This window comes from Falco peregrinus, chromosome W (genome assembly GCF_023634155.1).
Source record: "Falco peregrinus isolate bFalPer1 chromosome W, bFalPer1.pri, whole genome shotgun sequence".
In the NCBI taxonomy this organism is placed as follows: Eukaryota; Metazoa; Chordata; class Aves; order Falconiformes; family Falconidae; genus Falco; species Falco peregrinus.
Window position 1 is genome coordinate 26,699,436 of NC_073743.1, and position 21,168 is coordinate 26,720,603.

A 21,168-nucleotide genomic window follows, 5' to 3' on the forward strand; every position below is an offset into this window, starting at 1 on the left:
AGTTCTTGAAGTTTGTAGGAGATAACTTCTTGTCAAAGGTACTCAGTGAGCCAACTAAGAAAGATGCCCTCCTAGACTTGCTAATTGTGAATAGAGAAGGACTCGTGGGGGGTGCGATGGTAGGTGGCTGTCTTGGCCACAGTGATCATGAAATAGTTGAGTTTAGAATTTTCAGCGTAATGAGAAAAAAGGACAGCAGAGTTGCTACCTTGGACTTCAGGAGAGCAAACTTTAAGCTATTCTGGGAGCCACTTAGCAGAGTCCCCTGGGAATCTACTTTTGAGGGCTTAGTAGTCCACGAGTGCTGGTCAGTTTTTAAGAACCACCTTTTAGAAGCACAGGAGCAGATGTAATCCCACTGTGTTGAAAGTCAAGCAAGCAGGGCAGAAGACCAGCTTGGCTGAACAGGGAACTCCTCGTGGAGCTCAAGAGGAAAAAGAAATTGTATGATCTCTGGAATCAAGGTCAGGCTTTTCAGGAAGATTACAGAGCCATGGTTCGTATATGCCGGGAGAAAACACAACAGACCAAAGCTCAATTAGAGCTGAAACTGGCCAGTGTTCTGTTAGGTAACAAGAAAGGCTTTTTGACGTATATTAATAGTAAGAGGAGGTGTAAAGACAACATTGGACCGTTACTTCTTCAAGATGGTTGTTGTGGTTTAACCCTGGCCAGCAACCAAGCACCGTGCAGCCACTTGCTCACTCCCCCTCACCCAGAGGGATGGGGAAGAGAATTGGAAAGGAATGTGAAACTCAGGGGTTGAGATAAGAACAATTTAATAGGTAAAGCAAAAGCCGCGCACGCAAGCAAAGCAAAGCAAGGAATTCATTCACTACTTCCCATGGGGAGGCAGGTGTTCAGCCATCCCCAGGAAAGCAGGGCACCATCACGCGTAATGGTTACTCGGGAAGACAAACGCCATAATGCCGGATGTCCCCCCACCCTTCTTCTTCCCCCAGTTCATATACTCAGCATGATGTCATATGGTATGGAATATCCCTTTGGCTAGTTTGGGTCACCTGTCCTGGCTGTGTCCCCTCCTAAACTGAAAATTCCTAGATTTAGTGTAAACATTACCCAGCAACAACTAAAACCATCAGTGTCCTATCAACATTGTTCTCGCACCAAATCCAAAACACAGCACTGCACCAGCTACTAAGAGGAAAATTAACTCTATCCCAGCTGAAACCAGGACAATGGTCATCTGACTACTAGGGCTGAATAAAAAGCGGAGGCATTCACTGCTTATTTTTGCCTCACACTTTAATAATACTGGTAGACCTTGGGCTGGCTGGTCCCCTGAGTCAGAGGACCATGAGTGTGGGAAGAGTGGCTTTCCACTTGTGGACACTGAAATTGTAAGGGACCAGCTGGATCAGCTAAATGTTCACAAGTCCATGGGGCCTGATGGGAGTCATCCCAGAGTACTGAAGGAGCTAGCGGATGTTACAGGAGGACCCATCTCGATCGTCTACCAAAGGTCTTGGGAGTCTGGGGAGGTCCCTGCTGACTGGAAACAAGCTAGTGTTATTCCAGTCTACAAGAAGGGCGTGAGGGAAGACCCAGGGAACTACAGACCTGTTAGTCTAACCTCAGTTCCTGGAAAAATTATGGAGAAGATCATACTCTGGGTACTATTGAAAGGCTTCTAAAGAGCAACGCAATCCTCAGACTCAGTCAACATGGGTTCACAGAGGGAAAGTCCTGTCTAAACAATCTGATCTCCTTCTGTGATAAGGTCACCCACCTACTGGATGAAGGGAAGGCAGTAGACGTAGTTTTTCTGGATTTTAGTAAGGCTTTTGATACTGTCCCTCACAGCATCCTTCTGGACAAGTTGTGCAACTGTGGGATGAGTGGGTTCATTGTGTGTTGGGTGAAGAACTGGCTGAAGAGCAGGCCTCAAAGGGTTGTAGTGAATGGAGTTATATCTGGCTGGCGACCAGTCACCAGCAGTGTTCCTCAGGGTTCAATTCTAGGGCCGTTTTTGCTCAATATATTTATCAGCAATCTAGATCCATTAGCAAGTTTGCTGACAATACCGAACTGGGAGGTGCTGTTGACTCTCTTGAGGGACAAGAGGCCTTGCAGAGGGATCTAGATAGATTGGAGCATTGGGCTATGATTAATAGGATGAAATTTAACGAGCCCAAATGCTGGGTTCTGCACATAGGATGGAGTAACACCAGACACAAGTATAAACTGTGAGAGGAGTGGCTGGAGAGCAGCCCTGCAGAAAGGGATCTGGGGATGCTGGTTGGCAGCAGGCTCAATAGGAGCCAGCAGCATGCCCTGGCAGCCAAGAGGGCAAACTGCATCCTGGGGTGCATCAAACACAGCATAACCAGCCAGTCAAAAGAGGTGATGACCCTGCTGTATTCAGCGTTGGTGCAGCCTCACCTTGAGTACTGTGTGCAGTTCTGGGCCCCACAATTTAAGAGGGATGTGAAGATCCTTGAATGCGTCCAGAGGAGGGCAACAAAGCCAGTGGAAGGGCTGCAAGGCATGTCCTATGAGGAGCAGCTAAGGACTCTGGGTTTGTCTACTTTGGAGAGAAGGAGTCTGAGGGTCAACCTCACTGCTCTCTACAGCTTCCTGAGGAGAGGGATTGGAGAGGGAGGTGCTGATCTCCCTGGTATCCAGTGACAGGACCTGTGGGAATGGTTCAAAGCTGCACCAGGGGAGGTTTAGAATGAACATTAGGAAGCATTTCTTTACCTAGTGGGTGGTCAAACACTGGAACAGGCTTCCTAGAGAGGGGGTCGATGCCCCAAGCCTGTCAGTGTTTAAGAGGCATTTGGACAATGTCCTTAATAACATGCTTAACTGTTGGTTCTGCCCTGAAGTGGCCATGCAGTTGGACTAGAAGATCATTGATCAATCAGTTGGTCCCCTCCAACTGAAATAGTTTAGTTTATTCTAATAGCAATCTACTGGCTCTAGCCATGACAAGCACCTTATTGTATTACAAGTCTAACATATGTTTATGATATACTTTAAAAAGTGTATGAGTTCATAGTCTGCTCCACCAAGTATATAAAGAAGTGTCATATTGATTCCCTGAAGAATATTATAGCTAATATATATAAAGCTATTTCTTATTTTATCATTTCAGGACTTCTGCTTTTTGCTGTCTACTAGAGCTGGAGGATTAGGTATAAACTTGGCATCTGCTGACACTGTAGTTATATTTGATTCTGACTGGAATCCACAGAATGATCTGCAAGCGCAGGCTAGAGCTCATAGGATTGGACAGAAGAAACAGGTACACACACTTGTCTTTTAAGCTCCAAAGCTAAAGGAGGGTTTCATATGGTAGCCATAAGCTGTCTGTCTGGGCCACCACCTTCCTCATGTGTTTTGAGAATGACTAATAATTGCCAAGAATGTCTAAAAATGTTAATACTGCTAATTTGACTCTTCAAAAAATTTTTTTTAAATCTTCCTATACGGAGAGATTGCACAGCAGCCGTTGTATATGGATGGGTAGGGAGAAGAGTTGTGGACTTGTCCCATGTTCATTCACATCATGTCATTATAGAAAGTAACTGCTGTACTTCAGGCACATCCTTTTTACTTAACTTTATGTTAAATACTTAAAATACTTCGTAGTTCTCTTTGGGTTTCTTTCTTGCAGAAGACTTCAAGTAGTAATCAGATATAATACTTTTCCTTGTGGCCATGCTTGTGACTAATCACAGAAGAGATTATGGTAACATGATTGACTGGTTTCATATATGAAATACTAGTTTGACCAGACTACCACCTGACCAGGAAGACCAAGCAGTTGAGGCCCTCTATAGTCAGATAGGAGCAGCCTCACATTCACAAGTCCTGGTCTTCATGGGGGACTTCAACCACCCCAATATCTGTTGGAGGGACAACACAGCAGGGCACAAGCAATCCAGGAGGTTCCTGAAATGCATTGACAATAACTTCCATCTTCAAGAGTGATAGACGAGCTAATGAGGAGAGGTGCTATGCTGGACCTTGTTCTCACCAACAAGGAGGGGCTGGTGGGGAATGTGAATCTCAAGGGCAGCCTTAACTGCAGTGACCATGAAATGGTGGGGTTCAAGATCCTTAGGGCATTGATGAGGGCACACAGAAAGATCGCTGCCCTGGACTGCAGGAGAGCAGATTTTGGCCTCTCCAGGGATCTGCTTGGTAGAGTACCATGGGATAGAGCCCTGGAGGGAAGACAGGCCCAAGAAAGCCAGTTAATATTCAAGGATCACCTCTTCCAAGCTCAGGAGCTATGAGGGAGTCAGGCAAAACCGCCAGGAGGCCTGCATGGATGAACAAGGAGCTCCTGGACAAACTCAAACACAAAAAGGAAGCCTACAGGGGGTAGAAGCAATGACAGGTAGCCTGGGAGGAATACAGAGAAACTGTCTGAGCAGCCAGGGACCAGGTTAGGAAAGCTAAAGCCCTGATAGAATTAAATTTGGCCAGGGACATCAAGGGCAACAAGAAAAGCTTCTTATAGGTATGTTGATGATAAAGGAAGACTAGGGAAAATGTGGGCACTCTCTGGAAGGAAACAGGAGACCTGGTTACCCGGGATATGGAGAAGGTTGAGGTATTTTGCCTTGGTCTTTATCAGCAAGTGCTCCATCCATACAGCCCAAGTCACAGGAGGCAAAGGCAGGGACTGGGAGAATGAAGAACCACCCACTATAGGAGAAGGTCAGGTTCGAGACCATCTAAGGAACCTGAAGGTGCACAAGTCCATGGGACCTGATGAGATGCATCTACGGTTCATGAGGGAACTGGCAGATGAAGTGGCTAAGCCACTATCCATCATATTTGAGAAGTCAGGGCAGTCCCATGAAGTTCCCATGGACTGGAAAAGGGGAAACATAACCCCCTTTCTTAAAAAGGGAAAAAAGGAAGACCTGCAGTCTTTATCTCTGTGCCCAGCAAGGTCATGGAGCAGATCCTCCTGGAAACTACGCTAAGGCATATGGAAAGTAAGGAGGTGATTGGTGACAGCCAACATGGCTTCACTAAGGGCAAGTTGTGCCTGACAAATTGGTGGCCTTCTACGACGAGGTTACAGCTTTGGTGAATGGCAGAAGAGCAACTGATGTCATCTACCTGGACTTGTGCATAGCATTTGACACTGTCCCACACAACATCCTTGTCTCTAAACTGGAGAGACATGCATTTGACAGATGGACCACTTGGCAGTTAAGGAATTGGCTGTATGGTCACTTTAAGAGTTGCAGTCAACGGCTCAATGTCCATGAGGAGACCAGTGATGAGTGGCATTCCTCAGGGGTTTGTACTGGGACTGGTGCTGTTCAATATCTTTAGGCAACATGGACAGTGGGTTTGAGTATACCCTTAGCAAGTTTGCCAATGACAGCAACCTGTGTGGTGTGGTTGACACACCGGAGGGAAGGGATGCCATCCAGAGGAACCTTGACAGGCTTGAGAGGTGGACCTGTGCAAACCTTATGAAGTTCAACAAGGCCAAGTGCAAGGTCTTGCATGTGGGTCAGGGCAATCCTAAATATAGGCTGGGTTGGAGAATGGATTGAGGGCAGCCCTGAAGAGAAGGACTTGGGGGTGTTGGTTGATGAGAAGCTCAACATGACCCAGTAATGTGTGCTTACAGCCCAGAAAGCCAACCATGTCCTGGGCTACATCAAAAGAAGCGTGGCCAGCAGGTCAAAGGAGGTGATTCTGTCCCTCTACTTGGCTTTCGTGAGACTCCCACCTGGAGTACTGCATCCAGTTCTGGGGCCCCCTACATAAGAAGTACATGGTTCTGTTGAGTGAGTTCAGAGGAGGGCCACAAAGATGATCAGAGGGCTGGAGCACCTCTCCTATGAGGACAGGCTGAGACAGTTGGGGTGGTTCAGCCTGGAGAAAAGAAGGCTCCAGGGAGACCTTATAGCAGCCTTCCAGTACCTAAAGAGGGTTTATTGGAAAGCTGGAGAGGGGCTTTTTACAAGGGCATGTAGTGATAGAACAAGGGGGGAATGGCTTTAAATTGAAAGAGGGGAGATTTAGATTAGATATTAAGAAGAAATTCTTCTCTATGAGGGTGGTGAAACACTGGCACAGGTTGCCCAGAGAGTTGTGGATGCCCCATCATTGGAAGTGTTCAAGACCAGGTTGGGTGGGGCTTTGAGCAACCTGGTTTAGTGGAAGGTGTCCCTGCCTGTGCAGGGGGGGTGGAACTAGATGATCTTTAAGGTCCCTTCCAACTCAAACCATTCTATGATTCTAAGATTTAGAAGATTTGTAATCACAACTAACATTTCTCCCTGTTTTGTTTCTCAAGGGTTTTTTATTAAGTTCATCTGAATATTGTTTTCATGTGTAATTTGTGAACATGTAAATAAAGCCTTTTTTATAATATGCATAGGTTAATATTTATCGGCTAGTCACAAAAGGATCAGTAGAAGAAGATATACTTGAAAGAGCAAAGAAAAAGATGGTGTTAGATCACTTAGTAATTCAGAGAATGGACACTACAGGGAAAACTGTGCTGCATACAGGCTCTACTCCTTCCAGGTATATCTGTTTATTCTTTCATATTAACTTATGCTTAAATATAGCTGAGTAAAAATGGAAGTAATTTCACTTAGCTAATAAAAGGCAAAAAAAATGTGGTAAAGAGTTATGTAAGTGAAGACTGCAAATTATATTGTCTCTGTGTATATATATATTTTACATATTAAATATAGATGCTTTTAAGTCAAAAGGAGGTTTGATTGACTCATGGTTATAGTAATTTGAAAAACTTCACTAAGATAAAGTGTTTATCTGAAACTCTGTATTTCAGCTCAACACCGTTTAATAAGGAAGAGTTATCAGCAATTTTGAAGTTTGGTGCTGAGGAACTTTTTAAAGAACCTGAAGGGGAAGAAGAGGAGCCTCAGGTAAATGGAACATTGCATCTTTACTTGATGGACAGTGAAGCTAAAAATACATATGAATTGTTTTGTTGTAAAGAGAAACTTCTGTTTCAGGAAATGGATATAGATGAAATCCTGAAGAGGGCTGAAACTCGAGAAAATGAGCCAGGCCCACTAACTGTAGGAGATGAGTTACTTTCACAATTCAAGGTATTGCTCTGTTCCCTCCCTCTTCCCTTAATTATACTTTCCTTTATAAATGCTACTTTTTCTTCTCTTTTTTTGCACCTATTCATCTTTTCTTCAGTCTTATTAAACAGGTGCAACAGTAAGTCAACTCTTTGGTATAGAATGTCTTTTCACCTATACAGGGTAATTACTGCTAGTGCAAATATTTTAAAATACATCATGTATTTTGCTAACAAAATCAGGGATTTACAAATACATTAGTCTTTTTAGTTTTTAGGATATTGAGTAGGGCTGTTTTTCATTTAATGCTTTATGCTATTAAGCACCTGTGGTACTTCTGAAAATAGAGAATGAAGTTTGGATTTCTTAGCTGATGACTTTTAGAAATTCCTTTCATCCCCCATGTAAACATGAATGTCAGATATGCTTACCGGGATAACACTTAAAATATTAAGTGGGTCCAAATTGTGTGTGGTGGTTTTGTTGGGTTTTTTTCTGGATCTTTTTGTTGTTGTTTAGGTTTGATGTGTGTGGTGTGGTTTTGCTTGGTTTTTGTTTAAAGCAGGGCAGGACTTTTTTAGATGAGTAGAGTACTAAATCACTTTCCTGCTAATCATTCATTTGCAACATACTAATTTCTACAAGTTTATTAATGTTTGGTTATTTATACATTATTATAGTTTCATATTAACTTGGATATTCAGTTAGACTTGCTTTCTGCTTTGAAGGAAATTAAACAACAGTCACAGCTACTGAGGAGGCATTTTATAGTGTTTCTATATTATTCAACTTGTAAAAGAAAAAAAAGATTCTTATCTTTATATTCAGCCATGTTGTATGGAGTGTGTGTGTTTCATATATGAAAATACTTTCATTAAAGACAGCGCTTCATGAATCATTTTATATGTGTACATTTTGTGTATATATAAATAGATAAAATATGCCATTCTGAACTAAGTTTTCCTAAAATATTAATTAGTGACTCTTTGTTTAAATAAAATCATGTATTGATTTGGTGAAAATACTTATGTTCCAATACATAAGGTGGCTAACTTTTCCAATATGGATGAAGATGACATTGAGTTGGAACCAGAACAAAATTTAAGAAACTGGGAAGAAATCATTCCAGAAGTCCAGCGGCGACGAATAGAAGAGGAGGAAAAACAAAAAGAGCTTGAAGAAATATATATGCTCCCAAGGATGAGAAACTGTGCAAAACAGGTATCTCTGGGTTTTGACCAAAAACTTTAAACTTTGAGGTTTGGGGTTTTTGGTTGTTTTTTTTGTTTGTTTGGTTTTTTTTTTGGGGGGGGGGGTTGTTGCTGCTATTTTGGCTTGTACTTTTGGGTTGGGTGGTTTTCAAATGTGGCACCACTCCACACACACCCCCCTTTCTCTCCCCCCCCCCATTTTTGACAAATGTTTGTCATGTAGCTTTGAACTACTTAATCTGAAATTCCAGATCAGCTTTAATGGAAGTGAAGGGAAATGCGGTAGGAGCAGAAGATATTCTGGATCTGATAGTGATTCCATCTCAGAAAGAAAACGACCAAAAAAACGTGGACGACCACGAACTATTCCTCGAGAAAATATTAAAGGATTTAGCGATGCAGAGATTAGGCGGTAAGATGTGGGGGGACATGCATTTTTTAAAGGGACAGCACATATTTTTTTGTCATTTTAGAGTTTGAAAATATGGAAAACAGTCCATTTTTCCTGAATTTAGTTGAAATTTTTTATTCTAGGCATTTAAGGCTTAATTCTGTGTAGTCTGGGGTGATGACATAAGGAACAGTTATGTCCAGAATTTGTCCATATTTTGATGAGGGATAACATTGAGTTCAAAAGATGTTCTCAATTGTTTTACAGTCATTTAATATGTATTATTCTTTCTGCATCCCCTGAAGCCAGTGATTTCAAAAGCCAGTTTCTAAAACGGGTGAGCTTCTTTTAACCCCACAAACAAAATATTTTACTTCCCATCATTTAACCTAAAAACTGTGGTTGAAGAAATGATATGCACATTTTTGTGAAAATACCTACAAAAGATTCAGTGACTTTTGTTCTATTTTAATTTTCTTGCCTTTGTATTTGAATTAATGTTATATGGTGCTTTTTAAAACAAAAAAAACCCCCAACAACAAAATCCATTTTGATAAGTCGTTATGGTTTAACCTTGGTAGGTAGCATCACATAGCTGCTTGCTTAATCTCCCCCAGAGGGATTGGGGAGAGAATTAGAAGGGTAAAAGTGAGAAAACTCATGAGTTGAGATAACGACAATAGGCAAAGCAAAAGCTGCATGCACAAGCAAAGCAAAGCAAAACAAGGAATTCATTCACTACTTCCCATCGGCAGGCAGGTGTTCAGCCATCTCCAGGAAAGCAGGGCTCCATCATGTGTAACATTACTTGGGAAGACAAACACTCTGAACATCATCTCCTTCCCCCAGCTTTTATTGCTGAGCATCATGTCATATGGTCTGGAATATCCCTTCGGTCAGTTGGGATCAGCTGTCCTGGCTGTGTCACCTCCTGACTTCTTGTGCATCCCCAGCCTACTTGCTGGTGGGGTGGGCTGAGAAGCAGAAAAGGCCTCGACTCTGTGTAAGCACTGCTCAGCGATAACAAAAACATCCCTGTGTTATCAACATTGTTTTGGTTACAAATCCAAAACCTACTAGCAGGTAAGGTGCTCTGAAGAAAATTAACTTTATCTCAGCAAAAAACAGTACATAAGTGATTCTGTACAGCTGGTCCCATCAATATCTGGTGCTAAAAATACTTCTTTGGTAGAAGGAGGAGAAATTGTTTTGCTTTGGTTTGTGAAATGCTACTTTGCTTCTGTAATTTAAGTATTCATGTTTCTCTAAAATACTGTAAAGTTTATAAAATATTTTTTATTGTAAAGTTTATAAAAATATTTTTGATTATATAAATAACCTTAAAGAGCCTTGTTTCCTTTTCATTACATCTAACATATAATGGTTTGCTGCTTTTGTCAGGGGTATTCTTGTGTTTGAATTCCTTTATCTTCCATGTTATGTTTTCCTAAGTCTTAAAATCACCTTAAAATTGCAGCTAGCTCCTCTTTATTATGACAGGCCTAACATAATGTCCGACTTCTCTATTTACTATGCGTCCACATTTGATTTTTATGATTAGACACATCACATTGCTGAATCCTTTGTCTTGTTAAACTAATTAGTAATTTTTGAAATAAATTGTATCTTCTATTGTTTTATTTACATCAGTTATTAAACCAAATAAACTCTGGCTTTAATTGTGGGTTATCTTGATATACTAAGCTGTCTTAGTCTCTCTAGTTCTTATTTTCTTTGCATTGTCCACATAGCCTTGTACTAAGACTTTACAAATACATTTTTAAAAACAGTGTAGTTAAGCATATGGGGTTTTAACTGAAAAATTATTTCTGTTACTAGGTTTATCAAGAGTTACAAAAAATTTGGTGGCCCACTTGAAAGGTAAACTTAATTGATTATATTTGTATAGCAACTTGGAACCTTGTTTTCATTAAAATTAGAACAATTCACCAAGAAACCTTAGGTTGAAGAGAAAATAGTGCGCCTAATCTTTTGCCTTGACTATAACATGAATTTAATTTTTTTCCCTTTCTTCATTTATGGTATGTATGTAGACAGCTAATTTGACAAATCTTTAAATTTTGCAAGACTGCTTGATTTCTTTATACTTTACCTACTATCTTGTTTAATCTGCATTAGTGACAATCATTCAGTTTTCTTGTTTGATAAAGTGGATAAGGCCATAGGCTTTCAACAGACTAACTGCCAGTTTTGCATTTTTCTCATTGTCAGTTCTTATTTTAAGCTTTCTGTATTACTTTTTTATTTTTAGAATCATTTCCCGCCTTAATTTTCTTCAATACTATTTATAGTCTTAATGATTTTATTTTATATATAATAGTTCCTTTTCTATTTAAAAGAATGTGTAGTAATGTAACTCAAAACTGTATAGTTAAGATCCTTTATAGTTCCTGTTGTATTGTCCTCTATGTGAAACACCCTTTTTTGTAGTTTCTGTATTCTTTTGTATAGATGCTTTTAACTGCATGGACCAAAATTGTACACAGCATAGCAAGCGTGGGTGAATGACAACTTACATGATCACTTCTCTAGTTTTAAAATCTGAAGGATTCATTCATAATACTGAAGTTTTAGAGCTGTAAAAACATATTTGTTTTCTTACAGGTTAGATGCTATAGCTAGAGATGCTGAGCTAGTTGATAAATCTGAGACAGACCTTAGATGTCTGGGAGAACTTGTACATAATGGATGCATTAAGGCTTTAAAGGACAATTCCTTTGGACAAGAAAGAGCAGGTAAAGCGGTGGGGGGGAGGGGGGGAGAGGAATAAAATGTGTCAAGAGATCAGAATAATTCTTGCACTCTGATTATAACATAACAATTGTGTTAGGGGAAAACATTAACAAAATATTAGCATGCTAGGTGATTTAGAAAAAAATATTATAGTAAGAAGACTTTTGGGGTTTGGCTTTTTTTTCCCCTGAGTTGTTGCAGTAGAATGCAGCATGTTTTTACTTTACCATGAATTTTAAAATTAATCTGCTATTATTATCTGGAAGACCTTGACATTCTGGAGTTTTTAATTAAAGCGTTTGTTTAAGAAAAAGTCATTTGCTATATTTGAATGTCTGCTACTATAGCATTAAACTTCCTTTTTTCTTTATGTTTGTCTATAAGATACACATAAAGGCTAAATATTTTAATAATTTTGTCCTTTATTTTAAGGAGGTAGACTTGGGAAAGTTAAAGGCCCAACATTCCGAATATCAGGAGTGCAGGTGAATGCAAAACTAGTCATCTCTCATGAAGAAGAGTTGGCAGCATTGCACAAATCTATTCCTTCAGATCCAGAAGAAAGGAAAAGGTATTTTTTTCTTTTCCTAAAGGAAGACATAATGTAGAAAGTTATTCAAGGCTTTTATGTATATATTTAAGCAATCCAGACTCTAAGCACACTGGGACACCAGTGTTGCTCCATTCCCTCTAAGAACTGGCAGCAGAAATCTGTTCTACATCCTTTTTTTATTCTTTCTTCCCTCTCCTTAGAAGTTAGTATTTGCTTTGGCTTTTGAACTGTTTTAATTGGGGACTGGGTTCAGTTACTCTTAATTATTTCAGACTAGAAAATAGTCTTGTTGAGGAGCTTCTTTGTGTCACCTCTGTCTGAGAGAAAGCAATATTTGTCAAAGTGGAGGAGATGGTAATTGTTGGTAGTTGTTTAGCCCTCTGAACTTTTTAAGTTGCTACCTTGTGTATCATAGTCCCTAGACTATCTGCTTATTCAGTTAGCAGTTACACTGGATTAATATTATAAGCTTATCTTCATGGTTAGCCAGTTCTGACTCAATCCATGGCCACAGATGTCCATTGTTCTTTATATCTTAATCCTGATCTGCTTTAAAACATGTTTTGGTACTGATTTCAATAAATATTTTATAGAAATTGTAAGAAAACCTGATATCTAGATTACTTATCTAAATATACCAGAATCTTAGTGATGTGTGATATGTTCCCCTCTCCCTTGCTAAGTTTGAGAAGGTTGCTTAATTATGTTTCTGATTTATTTCTACTAGATATGTTATCCCATGCCACACCAAGGCAGCTCATTTTGATATAGATTGGGGTAAGGAAGATGATTCCAATCTGTTAATAGGTATCTATGAATATGGCTACGGCAGCTGGGAAATGATAAAAATGGATCCTGATCTCAGTTTGACACAGAAGGTATGTCATCTACAACATTTCATCAAGGGCTTTTTTTGTTTAGGTAATAATGCTAATAAGAACGGTTACTGAAAGAGCTTATTTTATGATAACTGAAATTGCACAGAAGTTAGGTCAGTTGTACTCCTTTGTATCCTTCTGGTAAATTATTAGATTTCAAGATTTTGTATATTCAGTTGAAGTATACCTTCTCAGAGTCTGGTTTGTTTCTGTATTTCTATGTATTTGGATCTCTGTCACTTGAATTCTTTCTCTTCCATCTTCCCTAGTTTAAATGCTCTAGTTATGTTAATTTTATTCTTGATCTTTTGGAGGGAAGGTTGTTTTGAGGTTTTGGTTTGGTTTTCCTAGCCCTGGTTTCTTTGCTTGAAACTGTCTTTCATTTGCAACAGGAGAATAGCTGTACTCATCAGATTAGAAGTGACACAATGGCTGCTTAGAAGTGGTGAGAAACATTTAGGGAAAGACTGGAGTGAAGCAAACATTGCCAACAACTTGTAGCTTTGGGATTTGAGTCGTCAGGATTGTATACAAATCTGTTTAATGATATCCTGCCCCTGCCTTCTATTAATTTGCTTATTTTATGAAACAACTCATATTTTTGGCTTCTGAAATATCCTGTTGTAATGAGTTAATGCATTTAGAAGCACAAGGCAGAACTAGGAAATCTGTAGATGACAGTGGTACAGGAGCTCTGAAATTTTTTTAGATAAACTATGAGTGTGGAAACAGAAATTGTTTTTTTACCTTTTTTAAATTCAGCTTTTTCTGTTCCCAGTGTTCCAGACTAGCAGCTTCCCAATTTGATAATGTGTACTTGTAGTTGATACTACTATTTCTCTCCTCAGATTTTACCTGATGATCCAGATAAGAAACCCCAGGCCAAGCAGTTACAGACCCGTGCAGATTACCTCATTAAATTATTGAATAAAGATCTTGCAAGAAAAGAAGTGCAAAGACTTACTGGTGCAGTAAGTAAAGCTTGATATTCAGTAGCGAGATAATATAATACGCTTATGGGTATGTCAGCAGATACTTGTTTTATTCTTAGTTCCACTCTGCTTTGTGTAATTTTTCTCTGTATTGCTAATCATATTATATGAGACTAACTCAATGAATGAATTGCAAGTTTAATCTTGTTTTATTCTCTCTTATTTGTATATATTCTCTACTGTTGCATTAGGCTCTGTCTCCAGTCCTGAGAAAAGTGGTGGTCATTAGTGGCAATAAATAAAAAAAATGCTTTCTTTAACATAAAAACCAAATCTTTTTCTGCAACTGTGGTGCAAAGACACTTGTCAGTTGACATAAAAAAGGTACTAATTTGCATTCAGGGCAACTCAAAGAGGAGGAAAACAAGAACTAAGAAGAATAGAGCAACAAAGGCTGCAAAAATTAAAGAAGAAATAAAAAGTGACTCCTCATTACCACCCTCAGAAAAATCTGATGAAGATGATGAAGAAAATGAGGTAAATATCATTCATATGGTAAAGATGGCTATTCAGTTGTTTCTATTAGTAATGCTTTCTATTTGATCTTCTGTTTGACTTAATAAATAAACTTGAATGCATCCTCCTTCTGTGGCAGTTAATATTGCATCAATATAATCACATGAAAGATTATATTTATTTTAATTTAATGATAAGCCTGTAGCTCAGGCATTATGATTAATTTTCCAAATTATAATATCATAAAATAATGTTGTCACCCAAGTACAAGTGACATTGTGTAATTTCAGTGTTCTTTAGAGACTTGAGCATTGTATCTGCTAGAAATGCAATTTTAATGTAACATCTGAACATAAAACTAATGTTTCTGACTAATCCATTATTAGTACTGATAATGATTCTTCAGATACCAACTTCTGTTCAGGCTCAGGAAAAAAACATCAAGCTTGATTAGAAAGAACATGAATAAATGATTTTTTAAGACATGCAAGTGAATGCTTCTGTGTATGTCAGGACTTTCATTATTCTAATAGACTATTCAACTTTGTTATGTTTTTATTACTTCTGATGTATTCCTTTAGGACTCTGTTTTTGTTGGGTCATTTATTTAAATTTATCACACAGCAGAAACCACTAGAGAAAGAAAAAATAAAACAGATTAAGTTTAGAGGCCATGTTGCACCTAATTTTGTGACTTTGAAGGTAGCTGAAGGAACACCAGATTCTTCAGAACACCTCTGGAAAAAGAGAAAGTTGGAACTCTGTTCCCTTCTATTGTGACTGTGAATGTTTAATTTGTGGTCAGTGAAAAGTTACAAAGCTAATCAGAACAGAGGTCTTTTATCATCACCATGTCCTGAAAAATCAGCTCAGTCTTGTGATACCTACTTCCTTACTGGTTTTAGCTCTTTGCAGCTTAACTACCTTTACAGGGACAGATTTCTTTGGGGATAAGAAAGTTAAATGGACTTAATCTCTCTCACACACACACCAGTACCCCTGCCCAATCAGTACTTGTTTTGTGTCACATCAAGGAAATGAGTGAGTAGTCCTCATTTTGTTTGGAAGCTGCATCCAGCTCCATTTGATAGGTGTTAAATCTAAGTCTAAAGACATCACACAGATAAAAATACAGTTTAATCTGATGATTACAAAACTTGTATAGTTAGAAATTCAATTTGATCTGACATATATGCTTGGGTATTGCAGGATGAGATTTTTTCTGTGAAACATCCACATAAAAAAGTAAAAGCAGAAGAAGAAAATGAAGAAAAGCCTGAACCAGATATTGGTATAAAGAAGGAAGCTGAAGAAAAAAGAGAGATAAAAGAAAAAGAAAATAAGAGGGATTTGAAAAGGGAAAAAAAAGAAAAAGAGGATAAGAAAGAACTAAAAAATATTAAAGACAAGAGAGAAAAAGTAAAAGAATCCACACAGAAAGAAAAAGAAGTAAAGGAAGAAAAGGTAAATAAGTATATTTTTCTTATATAGCACTAGAAAAGGCCACCAGGTGTTTGTGAATGATTTTGAGTTGAAAAGGTATTTTGAGTCATTTACTTCACAGTTGTCTTATCAATGAAATCTTTTGCATCATTTGAAGTTTTATTTTTACCACTTGTAACTACAAGGACAGGCAAATGAAATGGGAAATTACCTCTTTAAAGATGCATAGCTTAGTGGGACTGAGAGTGCAAGTGGTGCAAGAAACTTGTCCGTTCTCTTTCTCTGTCCATCAGAGAGAGAAAATAAAAGGTACTGTCACTGAATGTCAGAAATTTATATTTTTTTCTTGTTATTATTGAAGAGAATGCAGTAATTACAGTGATTGCCTAATTGCAGTATAATTCCAGCCCAAAAATAAGGTTTGCTTATCATATACATTTTCATATTTTGTTCTTAGGTAAATGAAGTCAAATCTGAAAACAAAGAAAAAAGTAAAAAAGTTTCATTGTTGGATATTCCAGTTCATATTACTGCAACTAGTGAACCAGTTCCTATATCTGAAGAATCTGAAGAACTGGATCAGAAGACATTCAGTGTGGCAAGTCCCTTGTTTGATAACTTAGCGTTTACACTTGATATTCTAAATGAACACAATTTCTGATGTTCTTGATTCTGCTATTAGGCATTATAGCACAGATATCTATTGTCAGTAAAATTTTAGATCAGTGAAGGGTTATCAACACTATACTAAAGTCAGTTTTGTTTTCAGGCCAGCAATTTTATTTTATTGCATTTATGCAGTATAGTGGAGTATTTGTCTAGTCATCTGTGCGCTGAATACTTTTAAAATACAGACTCTGAAGATCCATACTCAAGAATAATTTGTGGATACTGCTTCTTAAAGGACAGAAATGAATGAATTTTAATGCAGCTGCTGTAGTCTCTGGCTTGGCCTTATCAAATACTCCTTTGTTCTTTGTAAGCTAACAAGAGAAATTAAGTTTTAAAGTTACTCTTGAAGTATTACAGACTTCCTGCGTTAGAGGAAGGAACAAATCCTAAAGTTCTTGGAAATATCTTGACAGAGTAATGTATCTGATACCAAAAGAATTTCAGTTATATCACTACTTTTGACCTCAACAGAATCGATATAGGAAGAAAAAAAGGTAGGTAAACTCAATCTATGTAAAGTTTTATAGGTTGATTGGGGCCTTTGGAAAGATGCTAAGGAGTTACTTTGAGCTACTTTTCTGCTGTGGAAGTTCTATCACTGAGGTCTTAAAAGTTGTCTGTTACTGCCAGGCAGGTTTACTGGATCTACTGTGGTGCTGGCTGTGAGAGACAAATTATCTTATTTTCTTATCAGTATGGTACTGACCAGTTTATGTATATGGGTGTTTTGGTTTTTATCTAAATGTTGCGACTCATCCATGATTTCCAGGATATCTTGTGTATGGCTAGGTGACTTAAAAATCACTCAATTCCCATGTACAATTATGTTTCTCTGTCCACCTTTACTCTTAAGCAGTGTACTTTTAAAATTGTCTTTTTAAAGGTTGCTTTAAGCTGTGATTAGCGCAATATGTAATGTAGCTGCTTAATTACTTAATGGCATGAACTGGTAATGGAACAGCTTCACTGATTTTTGAGTTGTCCCTAGATGTTGACAGAGTGATGGTGACGTTCTCCAAAACCCCTCATATTTTTTATTCTGGATATACAGACTTGCCTCTCTTCCTTAGTGGGAGCAATTCTAGGTTGGGTTTGCATATAGAACATTTCTTTTGGCCAGGCCCTCTGTTCATCATTATGCTATGGTCAGATGCAATCTAATTAGCACATTTACCTTTTCAAATGAAAATTACTGCTGTGGATCATTGAGGCTAACTCATTTGACTTCTTGTCTACCTTGTGACAGGTAAAAATATGCATTTCATCTGTCTACCTTGCCATTGTGATTGAATGGAATTTCCAAGCAAGTGACTTTAAAACATGCTAACTGGTTTATCTGCGTTTACTATTAACACATTTGAATTGGTGTGAAAATTCAAGAATGTACATGTGAAATACATCTATGGGTATATCTGCGTTGTCATCACTGTTACTAATTCAGGCACACCTAAACTAGCTTTATCCTAGATAGCTCAGTTTCTGTCAGTATTTGCATAGAACTCAGGCTTAAAAATTTCTCAGAGAAGGAACACTGATCCTCTGTTGAATGCCAAGTTTAACGGTTGCAGAAAGTATCTACTTAAAATATATTTTAACATTCTTATACTTAATCTTGACACTGAGTTTGTATAGCTTTCAAGGTCCTAAAGAGTAGAATAAGTCATCCTATATACTTGTGCTGAAAGTTAAACCCATGATTGTAAAACGTAGTTATAATTCCTTTCCCTCTTCTATATTAAATTTGTGATTTCTTAAATCTTTAATATTTGTTACATACAATGTAATGCTTTCATGTAGGAGTAAATTTTCAACTGGACTTAAAATACTACTTTTTCCAAATGAAACCTTGTAGTAAAAATAAAAGCTGTGAGTGAAGACTTGTTTTTCATTTGGCTTACAACAGTACTGTCTTTGCCTATATAAATAGCACAGTAAGGGTGGGTCATATTTTAAAATATTTATTATCTTTTTATTTTCCTTTGAATTAATGTATGCCTTTTTTACATTTTATAGTGCAAAGAAAGAATGAGGCCTGTCAAAGCTGCATTGAAGCAACTGGATAGACCAGAGAAAGGCCTTTCTGAAAGGGAACAGCTGGAGCATACTAGACAGTGCCTAATCAAAATTGGGGACCACATTACTGAATGTCTAAAGGAATACACAAATCCTGAACAAATTAAACAGTGGAGAAAGTAAGTTATTCTGCATGATTTTTTCTTGAAAAAGAAAAATCCATAATAGCTTCTATTAAGAAGAGTAGTTTTTAATTATTTCTGGTGTTTCTTGTTTTCCCTTTCTTGTATTTTTCTGCTGTATTAAATAAGGATTTATGATTATAAATGGCTCCAGCTTTTAATGGATTCACTTTTTCATACTTGAATAGCAATGCATTTTTTCCAGTAGATGAAATAATCTTACTACTTAAACCCAAAAGCAAACAGAAAATAACTGCATTTAGAGTATATTTAATGTTTAGTGGAAAAAGAGTTGTTATCATTAAAGAATCTGGCTTTTTCAACTTTGGAGTTTTGTTTTTGTTTTTTTATTTTTTATTCATGCTAAAAATAGGCCATTATATAATTGTGTGTTGAAGTTTGAATGATTTTGAGTTGCAGAATCCTTTATTGTTTTTTAAAATATACTCTAAAATGAAATCAGATATTAACTGTGACTTTATAAAAAACATTTATACCATACCCAGATGTATTTCAAAATGAAAGAAGATTTTTAATTGTTCTTATGCATCTGTGAGGTGACAACTTCAGGGGAAAAAGTAAGAAAAATGTTGGTTTATAAGCTTGTTATATTTTGTTGTTAAGTTCTTCATACAATTTGAGTTAGTTTTATAATATGCACTTTAATCCTTTATGGTTGCAAATCTATCCTTGCAGTTCCATATACAACACTCAGTCAAGTGTTTAATTTCCTTGCAGACTGTTGTTAACATAAAATATTCCTGCTGTTTGCACTTGCTTTACTTCAAAATATTAGGGTGAACTGAAATACACAAAAAAAGACACATTGGTAAACATATTTCTTTAAGTGGAAATTCATAGTAGAGCTACTATAATATTAATTCATAATAATGCTACTACAAGACCATATATAGATTATTAAAATGTATTTAATCTGTCTTTAAGTCATAGAATATAGTAAAGGTATTCATTCTGTATTTCTTATACAGATGTCATTGGGCACACCATTGGCTGGTTACATCTACTTTTGCAAACCTTTATGCCAAAACTATAATGTTTAAATCACTGTGAAAGAGCAAATAGATGCTTCTTGAACCTACACACTTGAGATGTTTCTGAACTAAGCACTAATAAGAACAGTGTGGTATTCTGTACACTTTTAAGCACTTCACCTGTAAATTTTGCCAAAAGAATTCTAGACTTCAGATCTGGTGTCTGCAATCATAGAAGCAAACATCTTTAGGGTTTTGGCTTTTTGACACCAAAAGTGTTGATTTATTTTCCTTTCGTCTTTCATAGCATAGATTAGATCAAAGTTTTTGCCGTGCTATTTCCATCCTCTTTCAGATTTCTCATTTGGTTTCAAAAGTTTTGACCAGGCTTCGGCATTCTGTGGAAAAATCCTGTCCCTGATATCTGTAGAAAATATGGCATTTAGGTCAAATTTCTTACACTGCAAGAGATTTCAAGTTTGGAAGAATCTTTACAGAATAGTAAATACTCATGTTTTCTGACACATTTCAAACAATCTTTCAGAAGACTTGCACAACAAATTGAAAACTACTTTTTTATGCAATTGCACAAATAATTATATTAACAGAATTACCAGTAATGCTACTTTTCATTTGGCAGTCATTGTGATAAATATTATAAAATGACAAATTCTTAAAGGAATTAATATTCTGTGTAACAGACTGTGGTGGGATGACCTTGGCTGGACTCCAGGTGCCTACCAAGCTGCTATATCATTCCCCTCCTCAGCAGAACAGGGGGGAAGAAAAGAAGATGGAGAAAAAAACCCTTACGGGTCAAGATAAAAGCAGTTTAACAAAGCAATAGCAAAAGTTGCACACACAGAAGTGAAGGAAAACAAAAGATGTTATTCTCTACTTCCCATCAGCAGGCAATATTCAACCACTTCCCAGGAAGCAGGGCTTTTCAATATGTGTAGCAGTTGCTCCAGAAGACAAACATTGTAAATAACTAATCCATCTCCCCACCCCCCCTTCCTCTTAGCTTTTCTAGCTGAGCAGATGTCATATGGTATGGAATATCCCTTTGGGTCAGCTGTCCAGGCTATGTCTCTCCCAAGATCTTGCCCACCCCCAGCCTACTGGTGATGTGGGGGGGAAAGACTGCAGAGACAGCCTTGATGCTGTAGCCAAAACACTGGTGTGTTATCACCACCTTTTTAGCTACCAATACAAGCACAGCACTGTGAGGGCTGCTATGGGGCTCAGCCAGACCCAATACACAGACTTTACAATGATTTTGGTTTACTGAAGTACTGTTGAAATAATTTCATTTAAGTCCATGTTCTGTTGTATGATATAATAAAACTAATATATGAAAGACTTATAATCTCTCTTTTTCCTCAGAAACTTGTGGATTTTTGTCTCCAAGTTTACAGAATTTGATGCTAGAAAGCTGCACAAGCTGTATAAGCATGCAATCAAAAAACGCCAAGAATCTCAGGTAATATTTTCAGACTCCTCTAAATATAAAAATTTATATTCAAAGATTTATAACTGTTTATTAAGTATCAATTTAGTACACTCA

At 37.6% G+C, this 21,168-nt stretch overlaps 1 protein-coding gene across 5 annotated transcripts in view; it reads left to right on the top strand.

The window, feature by feature from the left end:
• The window catches only part of LOC129782574 (chromodomain-helicase-DNA-binding protein 1-like), a 72,723-nt gene that overhangs the window by 43,337 nt on the left and 8,218 nt on the right, over positions 1-21,168 (top strand). For 4 of the 5 annotated variants that reach the window (XM_055792951.1, XM_055792948.1, XM_055792949.1 and 1 more), the window contains 16 exons: positions 3,119-3,268; positions 6,383-6,531; positions 6,803-6,899; positions 6,990-7,085; positions 8,109-8,285; positions 8,527-8,687; positions 10,506-10,547; positions 11,292-11,422; positions 11,853-11,991; positions 12,701-12,851; positions 13,700-13,822; positions 14,186-14,320; positions 15,509-15,763; positions 16,200-16,340; positions 18,428-18,606; positions 20,988-21,084. In XM_055792951.1, coding sequence (XP_055648926.1) covers positions 3,119-3,268; positions 6,383-6,531; positions 6,803-6,899; positions 6,990-7,085; positions 8,109-8,285; positions 8,527-8,687; positions 10,506-10,547; positions 11,292-11,422; positions 11,853-11,991; positions 12,701-12,851; positions 13,700-13,822; positions 14,186-14,320; positions 15,509-15,763; positions 16,200-16,340; positions 18,428-18,606; positions 20,988-21,084 — 2,223 coding nt within the window. Of the gene's footprint in view, positions 1-3,118; positions 3,269-6,382; positions 6,532-6,802; positions 6,900-6,989; positions 7,086-8,108; positions 8,286-8,526; positions 8,688-10,505; positions 10,548-11,291; positions 11,423-11,852; positions 11,992-12,700; positions 12,852-13,699; positions 13,823-14,185; positions 14,321-15,508; positions 15,764-16,199; positions 17,661-18,427; positions 18,607-20,987; positions 21,085-21,168 lie in introns of those variants that run through there. The other variant, XR_008745132.1, reaches the window with a different exon arrangement.